This window comes from Vanessa cardui, chromosome 9 (assembly GCF_905220365.1).
Source record: "Vanessa cardui chromosome 9, ilVanCard2.1, whole genome shotgun sequence".
In the NCBI taxonomy this organism is placed as follows: Eukaryota; Metazoa; Arthropoda; class Insecta; order Lepidoptera; family Nymphalidae; genus Vanessa; species Vanessa cardui.
This window is the reverse complement of record NC_061131.1, coordinates 7,646,991-7,659,426: the sequence shown is the minus strand read 5'-3', so window position 1 is coordinate 7,659,426 and position 12,436 is coordinate 7,646,991. Positions and strand designations below refer to the sequence as shown.

Genomic DNA, 12,436 nt, shown 5'->3' with positions numbered 1-12,436 from the left:
ATTTAATTCTGCTCTTCGCTGACTGAGACGTATTTCTCATTGTATTATGCATATGACGTTGATTCCTTATTAAAGTAGGGTTAAAGTAATGGGGTAAACTTTTACTTTATATATATCTATAGAATAATTATAGATTTATTTTGTATATTATTCATATTTATTTGTATATAAAGGTTGAAGTATATTAAATACATATACAGGTTAAAAAAAACGACGTGTTATGCAGGTATATGTTTATTATTATTAGAACTTTAACAAATTATATAAACAAACCATCCTTATTGATAGCTTCTTTTATTAGAGAAAACTGTATCAAAATTTGTCGAGTAACAGGCTGAGACCGAAACGACTCTGTTTAGTACTATTTATTATATTTAATTATTATTATTTATTACATTGATTATATATAAAATATTCAGGTTCTAATTGCCATTTTACGCAAAAGCAAAGTTCCAATCGGGTATATTATGTCAATATGGGTTGGTTCAACTTTGTTTCTTCAGAATATTTATGATATTATTTGTTATTATTAAATTAACTGTAATCAGTAGAGTTATAACGAATACGTTTTGGTCATCACTAAAGTAATGTAATCTGTGGTCGTCTGCAAAACTACAAAAAAAAAAAAAACATTGGCAATAATATATCTGTCAACTGTCATCAGTTGCAACTGTCAAGAGTAATTTTACACTTAACAATTGACATTGTTTTTTAATTTTAATGGTTACCTATTACCTATTATCATATAATTAACTAAAATTACAAGTTCTAAATAAGTAACAATATTCGAAAAAAATTAGAAATTTTCTTGAAATTCATATTTATCATATGGAACTACAATGCCTAACATATGTGCCGATACCATTGCCGAAAAATGCATAAACTTGTACGAAAAACTTCCAAAATCAGGTAAACCTATAAACAATGAATGGACCGTACTATCTTGTGTAGTACAATATGATAAAGTTAGTGCTACTTACGAAGTTGTTTCATTAGGCACTGGCTCTAAATGCATTGGAGCCTCCAAAATGTCTCCTGCAGGTAATATTTTAAACGACTCGCATGCCGAAACTTTTGCACGACGCGGCTTTTTGATATACTTGTATGAAAATGTAATGAATACCATAGAAAACAAACAATCCATATTCCATAAAGAAGGCGAAAAATTCAGATTAAGAGATAATATAGAGTTTATTTTTTATTCATCGCAGATGCCATGTGGGGATGCATCAATAATGACCAAAATGGGTGAAGAAGACGATATTGGTTATATGATTATATCTAGTAAAAGAGAAGCTCAGGATGATAATTGTCATATTGAAACTAAAAGGCAAAAGCTGGATATTCATAGAACAGGAGCAAAATGTCTGCCTCACACAGAACAAGATCCAAAATTACCAGGAAAAAACTATCATTTACTTGGACAAGTGAGAACTAAACCTGGAAGAGGTGACAGGACATTATCAGTTTCGTGCAGCGATAAAATGGCTCGGTGGATACATGTTGGAATACAAGGAGCTTTACTGGATATGCTCTTATACGAACCAATCTTTATAAGGTATTTTATATTTGGTGCTGGCGTTCCGTACTGTGATATATCATTACAAAGAGCTCTATTAAAGAGAAACTGTGATGATGCTATTGATAAGAGACTTTTTTGTGTTCCTGAATTCTGTAGATGTTCAAAAATATTTCCTGATATTAGAGGGGAAGATAAAAAGAGGCCAGCTGCTGGAAGTATTGTTTGGATTAAAACAAGTCAAAAGTAAGTTTGACAATTTATATCTTCATACTTTTGGTCATTTGGACCATTTATTTGAACAAATCTGCTAGTGTAACAAAAATTTTAAAGTTGTTTTACGAATTGTTTTGTTCATAAACGTAAAGGCATACTCATGATGCAATCTTTTAAATTTCAGTTTTACGGAAGTAGCTGTTCACGGTCAAAAACTAGGAGTAACAAAGAAAAAGGCAAATTCTCTTAGTAGTTCTTTATGTATCAGCAAATACAACATTTATAAGAAATTTCATGAAGTTTTACTCAAACAAAAAACTTTGTGTAGTATTGTCTGTGGTGAAGAGTTGTTATGTAACATTGAATATAACAAAATGAAAAGAAAGGCTGTCAGATATCAAAAAAATTGGCTTGAAACAAGAGATACTTTCTTCAAAATATGGACATCTAAACCAGATATCTGGAATTTTTGTTTAAATAATAAATCAACTTGACATTTTTAATTTTATTTACCTAAAATTTCTTATCTATAATTTATTAGCTAAGTAAATTTAAGAACTATCAATAAAATATATATAAGTAAAGTGTATTGAATTGCTGGTGCATTCATAATTTTCGAGAAGAGATTCTATATTTCTTACTTAATACCTTTCTATACTTCTTGTCAAGCATATTGGTGGTGAAAGTTTTCCTTCAGGGGATCCATTTGTTAGTACCCTTATCTATATTATAAAATATTGATATAATGTGCTCTATAGTAATAATTAATCTCTGTGTCTGGTGTCTCGCATTCATATTATTGTGCCGGCATAAGATTTGAACTTTCTACCACAATCATTTATTTTAAAAATTAGGGTGATGATAGAAGATCTTGTGATAACAGCTTTGTTGCTGTTCCTGACAATGAGCCGCCGAGAGAAAGATCTTTTGCCCTGTCTTTACGGCGATTATCTATTTTTTCTCCAATAGCACAAATGGGTCACGCCATTGCTATTGCTATGCATGTGTATATGATATTTTAGCAGTTTATTCCTACTTTCTATAAGTTCGTTTATTCAGAGTGATAGTGAATTGTACTAAGAATGATGGAATATAATTAGCATAGAGCAATTGTATTGGCTAAGAGCAGGGTATACCTACTTGCAACTACAAATTTCTTTTTATATCTTTATTTTAATAGAATTACAACTGAAATAAGTTTTAGATTAATCGGTACAGTGATAATAATAACAGCTTTTATTTATTTTTATTATATATAGATGATAAAAGACAGGCAAACACATTCAAAGAAGATTTCTAAAATCGATAGAGTGATGGCATAAGTTCCTATGGATTGACTTCAGAATTATTTTGAGTCGTGGCCCTGGAGTGAGGGACAGATACGCCCAAGGCAAATTCGATTATAATATTTCATTTAAAAAAAAAAAAACTTTTAATAATTCATCCATCGTGTTTTTGGTCGTTCCCTACCTCTATATCCATCCACGTCTATGCTTCTTCATGACATCGTCCTCATTACTCCGTATAACGTAACGAAAAAATATAATTTATTTTGTCACATTACACAATGTGATGCGGATAATATTACCTAGTAATCCTAGATCGTATTCACAATTTTATTTATCCACTCACGAGTATACTTATTTATTAAATAGCATTACTTATTAGATCAGTAGGTTTATTTTGTAAACGGGATTTGTTTATCATGAATACCTTTGAGACTAGGTTCATAAGTTTATATTTGCTGTTCGCTGTGACAGTACAATGCCTATTCTAGGACATAAATCATAGCAGGTGAGCGCATGCGCAGGTCGTCCGTAATCTTTGTGGGTACTATCATATGTTGTTTGTGTGGCCGATATAGCATCTTAAACTTATATAACCAGGTTTCATAACGGTATTGGGTTTATTTTTAACATCGCACATTGTTTTTTTTAGTGGCGGCCATTTTGTATGTAGAAATTTTTTATTCGCTAATTTGATTTATCTTTACAATATAACTAGCGACCCGGCTTTGCACGGATGCAATGCCGATATTATATATAGTTATTACTACTTCCTTAAGTACAACACGCACATTTTTTTCAGTCGGGTCATTATTTTAATTAAATGTACAATATGTTTAAGGTACCTACTTAATTGGTGAAGGATTAATTCTGTATCGCTTAAAATCCCAACATAATCGCTTCGTAAAAACATGGGTGTTTTGATTTTTCACTAACATAGATAGATATTGCGGACTTTTTCAGGTGTATAGATCAGCCAGCGTTTGCAATGTAAGCGCAAAAAATGTATTTATTTAGGACATCACATTAGAAATCATTAAAATTATCAGAGATTCTTTGATATATTATGCATATTATATTATACATACATATAAACCTTCCCCTCGAATTACTTTTTTTATTAAAAAAATCCGATCAACATCAAAATCAATTGCCCAGTTTAAAAGATCTAAGCATACATAGGGACGCGGGAAGCGATTTTGTTTTATACAAAGTTGTAATTAAGCTAACACTATATCAGCTTACACTTACTTTAAGATTATGTAACTTGTGTGACTATATCATTGGAAATTTTTAATGTGGTAAATATATAATTACCTACTTTGTTCTATTTTATTTTGCAAATAAGTATAGGAAAATATTAACAGTAGTTTTTAATAGATAAACTGTCCATTCTGTTTTTCTCCGGTTGAAATAAGAATTTTGTTTAAGCACTAATCGCAGCGCCAGCTAGTTCAATCTATCCAGGGTCTCACTTAAAAATACACAAAAAAAATCATCGAAACCGGTCCAATTGTTTATGAGGAGTTCCGTAACATACATACAGAGCATTGTAGATTATATTAGATTTATACTTTATAAATAGTTTACAAAAAATACTAATGCAGGGTAGCTAATTTTAAATACATAAACACTTCTTTATGGTATCGGTAGGTCGCAATCGCCCATAGACTGCTACAAGAAATAAGAACCATTCCTTACATCGGCAATGCGCCACTAACCGTTGGAACTTAGATGTTATGTCCCTTGTGCCTGTAGTTCGACTGGTTCAATCATCCTTCAAACCAGAACACAATAATATTGAGTACTGCTGTTTGGCGGTAGGATATCTGATGATATCCTGGCTGGTAACTACCCAGATGGACTTGTACAAAGACTTATTAACAAATAAAATACCAAAACGATTTACAAATATTTAAATATATATACATAACTATGGTCAATACATCGAAATAATGCTTTTTAATAATAGGCGATGTGGTAAAAGCAAAACGTTAATAACATTAATCAATTAATTAGTGCAAAATATCTTTGAAATTGTAGGTTGAATTTTAATTTTGACAGAAATATAAAAAAATTCTGTTTAATTTGCAAACAGATTATTAGGAGATAATGTCAGTCATTGATTGTTTACAAGTTACAATAAATTTCGATGTTAAAGAAAGTCACAACATTGTCATGTATACTACTATGTGGTAATTATCATTATTCAATTTATTGATTTTCAACTATTGAACAGCAACTTGTTTTAAAAAAGTATGTGTCACAAATAGTTCATAAGATATAAATTTTAAGAATATGCCCAATTATTTATTTATTGGATTGGATTATTTTATTTCTGATAAAGTGGTATCCATAAGTCTTAACAGTGCCCCAGAGTGCTTTAAGTTGGTAGGATTTTTTGGCCAAATATCTATAGTACCTAATTTAAACCTAATCGAAACTAGAGAAGGTTAGTGTGATGATATAATGAATTTATGATTTTTGTATTAAGAAGCCGAGATGACCCAGTATTTAGACATATATCCTAAGAGCTAATAGCGGGTTCAAAGCTAGGCAAGGGCCCCTTTTCAATTTTCATGAGTTTAATTTGTTTTATATTTCAAGAGAAGATGAAATTATACATCGTGAGATAACCAGCGCGGTGACATAAGTCTTAGTTCAGCTGTGGGCTTTGGTTGGTTAAAACACCATTACTTTACTTGTGTGATTAGGCAGATACCAGTTTTACAAGCTGCATAATTTCAGACAGGATGAAACACTGCTATCCTATCTCAACGTGGGTGTCGTCAAAGCCGATTATGGGGAATTTATATCTTAATTTATTTTGGTGAGACCAATCCGTAAGGAAACTCATTTAAAAGGAGGAATTACAATTTACATTAGACTGCTAAATGCTTTCATTGACACTCACTGTGCCAACAAACACAGATTGCAACCGAATGATATAATGAGTTTCAAATTTTATTTTAGTATGATAATATTCTCATAATAGTTTAATAAACGTGTAGAGATAGAAATATAAAGTGTTTTGGTAAATAAAAACTATATAGATTATCACTATCACTACACATTACTCATAAAACAAAGTCCCCTAACCGCGTCTGTCTGTCTTTATGATCGCGATAAACTCAAAACTACTAAACGGAAATTCATTCTGTAATTTTGGAGTTTATTGTGAACATGCGGTTTTCGCTAATAGTCATCGGGATTCGTAAGAAAGGTTTAGGTAAACAATTCACAATGGTTTTTGTATAAATAAGTTTAAATAGAACGATCATTGTTAAACGGTCGGAATAAAGCAACAAAAATAAATACATATAGGTAAAAATATAAAAATAACTTAAGTCCACTCGTGCGAAGTCGGGACGGTCCGCCATTTTTGTGCATACAAAATAAATTAATAATAAATTCACGCTTGAAAATACAACAATAGGTTGCATTAAAAATTCAATCTATGCTACAATTAATTTTATTAAAACATAGCCTTTTTAGGGTTCTGTCCGCACAGAAATTTTTAATATATATACTTTACCTATTCATTTTGCCTGTTGTACGAACCAGTACCTACTAGGGTATTTCTAAAATGTAAAAAATTAGGTTCACAAGTTCTATGTAAAAGTAAAGAAGTCCAGTCGGTCTCAGTCCATGTAAGTTATTTACAGTTACATTAGTGGCCTTTGCTCAACGGTTAAGGAGGATCAATATTCAATACTATCGGGCATTTCAAGTTGAAGGAGAAATTTAAAATATGACTGGGTGTAGTCATCAGTTTGGTTTCGTGTACGGGTTGGCACTTATAGGTCAATGTAAGTATAGCTGATAAAAGAAACGTGTACTTATTTGTGATTAATTCTTTTTACGATAACCATAAGAACGAACGATGTTCACGTGTTTATAATATAATACTTAGGTACCTAATTGTAATTTTTATTGATTTTGAAATCATTTTTAGAAAAAGTATAAAAAATGTATAGGTACTGCATATGCTAATGTTAGGTAAAAAAGTATTGTTTGCTTGGTTGTCTCTGGAACTAACGACGCATTATTCTCGAGTGCTATAGAATACAAATTGAAATTGTATTGATATGATATAATTTTCTTTATTGGTTATTAAATCCGTACGAAGTTGAGGCGGGATCGCTAAGTATATAACGCAATAACATCTTTCTTTCTTCTCAGCAATTACCTAATTGCTCATTTTTTTTGTTCGGCTGCCTGCCTGCTAAACCACTAAATCGAATACTTTGCTACAATTAGGTATGAAACAAGCTTAAACTCCCAGAAGTTCTTCCTCGGAGTTGGGGCTTGTTTCAAGCTACTTGTTATGTATCATCTGATGACCAATATCTTAAATATAGTTGTGACCAATTGAATTTTTTATATATTGTGTCAATTTTTGAAAATATTCTAGACCAGCCTGTATATACCTATATATATGTAATAAGACATAATTTACGTATTTTATCTGTAGCCGTCGTTTATAATTCTTTATTAGTACAATAAAAACTTTTTTAGTTCTTCATAAATGTCCAAGAGCCAATAATAAGGTTAAGTATGTAGATAGATATGTTATTTTAATCGGAGAATGGAAACTATAAAAAAATATACAATGAATGTTTGTATTGCATTTACACTTTATATAACAAGGAGAAAAACGACAATGTATTTGGCACTCGGCTCAATCACCGACAGTAAGTTATACTTGCTTGACGATTTCAAAATAAAAATATTCGTTACATCAAGGACATTGTCATTATAATTATTTTACGATTTTATATTTCCAATAAAAGTTTGTTTATTAATAACTGATATTAATTGAACAATTTTAAAGCACAAGAATATCGTAATAACGCTTAAGATCCCCATATTAGGTGTTGCTGTTTTCCATATAAAACTTTGATTGTCACTCGATACATTCACAATTTTGAAATTAGACTGAGAGGTAGAAGCGATGATTTTGTAAAATAAATTATATTGCTACGTTATTATGAGTTAAACTTATTGTTTTCGTGTTGACGTGCTTTCAGATGTGATTTAGATATTATAATAGCATTCATACCAATATGTTTTATGATATACCTATCATCATATTACTATGTTGAATGTCGCTGCATAATATGCACAAAAGTTTTTCGGTCTGCAAATACGAATTCCGAACAGAAGTAATTAAAACATTATAATTGACTATTTAGGTACTAGGTACATTGTTGTCACATATCATTAATCACATATCATAAGTCCAAAACTTAAAGTAAAACTTAAAGTAACCATCGCTCTCTACGCTTTTGTTTACTACAACTGGCTTTGCCAGCCATTTTTGACTAATTTCTTACCGAATATCTTATAGTTTATAATTAAAAACGTTAAAAAAAAGAAGTTTTTAGTAGATCATTTAAAATAGGTACATGTCCAGTAATATAACTATTAAAAATGTTATATGAAGCGTGCGTAGTGTAGTTATTCCGTTCGCAATGTAGACAGTAGACACTCACTATAAAAGGATTGAAAACTATTCTAGTACTGGAGTACCTCCAAGAAGTCGGAACGAAGAACTATTAAATAAAACAAATATAAAATACTACAAATACATTTCACTACATATACCCATACACATACCCCTTAGAAAAAAAAGGTATATCAATTATAATTTGATTTTGAAATTATTAATTAAAATATTCATCTTATACAAATGATACATATTACATTACATATTTTTTATTTATTAGATTACATATTCATATAAATGATAGTAATTTTGGTAATTGAATAAATTGTCATCCATATCATCTTATAGTAGTTTACTGAATTTACAAGAAAGTAAGATTTTTCTTTTTCAGTAGGTAGGTATAAATAAATTTTACATTTATCAACAAGTGATGTAGGTACCCTAAAATTTTCACTTGCCATTTTATAATTGCATATATGTACCTTTTTAGAGTAGAAAAACATGGCCAAATTAATCGGAAGATAATGCGTTTCGATTTGCTTTTGATACGATAATGATCATTTGGTGTAATAAAATAAATTACCTTACACAGCCTTGATGAGCTTTCGATCAAGGTAATTTAAAAATAAGCAATATCTTTTTGTAATCATCATTCATTTGTTTATGGAAAATTAATCACAATGTTTGTTACGAAATATTTCATTTAGATAATCAAGCAGGACAAAGAAGGATATAAATTAATCTTGAAATATTTTACAAATTTAGTTATAAAACGATAACGAACTTAAAAAAAAATGAAAATGTAAACGCTAAATCGTTCACGTATTTCAATGAACTTGATTTTGAAAAGAATCGTAAATTATGCCCGAAGGCTATCAGCTGACCCAATCTCATTCGTTTTAACAACGACGTTCTCATCTCTTTGCGACCCTGTGAACTTTACAAGCTTTTATGACAAGTACCGAATAAAACTGAAATCATTCAGTTCTATTAACGCTTTCAAAAGCAAATCATAATAACACTTAAGTCAACTTGTATTTGAATAAATTATTATTATAATAATTAAGTACATAAAGTAATGATAATTCGAAATAACTATAAACCAGCTTTTTTCATTGTCTACGGCTTATTATAGTTAGTTTTTTAAACTTTTATTATTTTATTTATGTTTCTCCCTGACCGAAAGTGCGTTCTCTTCTATTTCCTGTAATCTTGGAAAATTTTCATTCAATATATGCCTACTAAAACCTTTTACTCTACTTAGAGTGACATATTATGCTAATACAGGATGATGCGGGAATACGGGACCTTAAATAGACCACAGCGTAATCTATCGGACAACCGTGCATTGATAATTCTCAACTCAACAGGTAGCATGTCTTCCTGAAAATTATATGCCTAGAGATATGATGAGATGTTAACTAACCTTGCCAAAAATGACATCGATTGATGTATAAGTACATTTTTAGTTTAATATTTTAACTTAGGTTTTTTTTCAGAATCAAGATTGACTTGTAAAAATCGCCCTTGAGTATTAAGTCCTCCTTACTAATTACATTTCTCAATTAAAGTTTAAAGAAATAAAGGTACATAGCAAATAATTTACTAAAATTAACATAGTGAGTCTAAAATCTAAATAATTTACTATATATTTTCGTCACCCACCTCCCAGTTCCATCATCTGTTCAGAAGAAGTAATTAGCTCTTATTAAGACGAATCTAATTAGTTCAAACTAGTTGACTTTCTTATTGACTAGCTTTTCTTGAGAAGTGCTCCTAAAGAGCCGTATAATAAAAATTTAAACCTCTTAGATATTACAGATTTATAAGTCGTTAATATCTTAACTTAAAAGTTAAAGTTAAGCAAAAGCCCAAACAACCATTTCTACATTCAAATTAAAAACATAACTAGCTTCCACAAAACTGTCATCCTTTATTTAATCCCTTTATGGAATGGAATTTCAAAAGACTGCCTTTACTAATGAAACATAGATTTCATGCAAAATGTTTAATTTCCAAAATAGAAGATGGATTTTGAAAAGTTTTCCGAGTGCTTCTCCTATATTCCATAAAAATGCCTGTGCACAATTACAACACATTGAACTGACCAGCTTAGCCGTGCATTATACGTCAATATAACATGTTATTAACTAGTCTATTCGTAATATATTTAATGGTAACCGTTATTGTCAGGCTTTTCCTAGAACGTGGTTGCGATGAAAAATTTTAAAACACCGTCGTGTTGAAAAAAGGGTCCACTCAGAGTCTAGTTCTGCTCGACTTAGCAGGGCCTTTAATCCTAATCAAGTGCATTATAATTTCATATCGAAAATTATTACGATTCTTATTAAAAGTTTTCAATATGACAACCTGTATCACAAATAAAAAAAAGATCTAGTCTGTATAATAGAAATTTTTTAATCCTAATAAAGATTGTGATCAAAAATGAACACTATTTGATTATTTATAACCTATTGCATAATGTATTCAATCTGTATACAAAATACCACATAAGGGCATAACCATTGTGTTTTACTGTTAAATTACATTTTTGTAACAGGTTTCTTAATAGTGACATAGTATAGGTGCCGGTGCATGTTCTAACTAAAATAACGCCCCTTAAAAGGTTGAAAGATGGATAGATATGTATTGTTTAATGGGTGAGTGTGAACGTTGCTATTGTTGAGTCAAATAAACGAGTTTTGACACGCGATTGTATTTACGAAATGTTTAGCTCACGACTAAAATAAATAGCCACTTATTAACATTGTTATCTTTGCCTGTGATAAATAATTAAATTAGAATGATTTTAATGGAATATTAAATGTGCTGAGATAATAAGTCTAATATTCAAAAATAATCAAACACGATTTGCGTGCACTTTCATTGCTTGTGAACGATAATTGTCTTACGAAAGAGTACGAAACATGTTAATAAAGGTTGTAAATTGCGATAAACGGAGGTAATAAGGCCAAAGTTTACATTAAAATGTGTAATAAACGTTTTGGCGTCATAAAATAGTTAAAATAACTAGCCTACAAAAAATATAAGGTCATATAGTGTTTTCTGGTAAAGTACATAATTAAGACACCATAACTATTTTTTGTGTTTCCCTTTATGCTATTATAATATAAAATAACGAAATTGCTATCGTTATAATGGTAACTCTAACTAAAAAAATATTTAAAAAAAAATTATACCAATTCATAAGCGTAAAAAAAATATTACGTCGTTCTATGACGAAACATGAAGAAGGCAAGCTCGTAAAAATAATATGAGTACTGTAGCTATAAATATCCGAGACGGCTCAAAAGCCAGTTCATCGCTATGGCGACGATTGCATAAATACAGCGAAGCCTGTTCGAGGAAGTCTTAGTAATGAGCAATTTGCGCCGGGAAGCCGCCACGACGCATTTTTCCAATTCAACTTACCGTAATGAGCTGTGAAACTATTCACTAACCTTTTATGCAAGTCTTATGGTGAATACGTTTAGGCAATAATAATCATTATCTCTATTAAAATTGTATTACTAAGACAATTAATTTGATAGGCTCGTGTATTTCTTAATACTCTATTTACGTATTAATTAGGGCACATATCGTATTCATACCTTCTAACATGTAATCAAAGACATTAAGATGTCCCCATACACAATTAGGTATCATTTTTAACTAGTTACACATCTTCCTAATGTGTTTTTTTATAATTTATTAATTACAGTAATATAAAATATTCTGTAACTTTTATTTCATTTAAATTTTAGACCTAAGTTAGAGAGAGTTTGTAATTTTTTATTAATTTTTACTCAGGATTTTTATTCTGCACTTGCCTCTAACCTGCAACATTTTTCTTTGTCACGACTTAACTGCTCAACAAATCGTAAGTAATGTTAAAAAAGACCAAGCGTGTACGTCTTAATACGTGCCTTTCGTGGAATGTAGAGAAGCTAGTGTGGGTGGAGCGGA

The 12,436-nt window shown here is 30.3% G+C and overlaps 1 protein-coding gene across 1 annotated transcript; it reads left to right on the top strand.

Annotated features, from left to right (window-relative positions):
• The first annotated feature begins 662 nt into the window (after positions 1-662).
• LOC124532563 (tRNA-specific adenosine deaminase 1) lies at positions 663-2,243 on the top strand. The gene is made up of 2 exons (XM_047107518.1): positions 663-1,765; positions 1,920-2,243. Exons 1-2 carry the CDS (start codon positions 840-842, stop codon positions 2,227-2,229), a joined length of 1,236 nt encoding a protein of 411 aa, XP_046963474.1. The 5' UTR covers positions 663-839; the 3' UTR covers positions 2,230-2,243.
• The last annotated feature ends 10,193 nt before the right edge of the window (positions 2,244-12,436 follow it).

What these genes read in the sequence shown, in the direction of transcription:
- LOC124532563 (XM_047107518.1), top strand. Translation starts at nt 840, where the DNA reads ATGCCTAACATATGTGCCGATACCATTGCCGAAAAATGCATAAACTTG. An exon ending in TGGATTAAAACAAGTCAAAA is followed by an intron (nt 1,766 to 1,919) that starts GTAAGTTTGACA and finishes TTTAAATTTCAG; the next exon opens with TTTTACGGAAGTAGCTGTTC.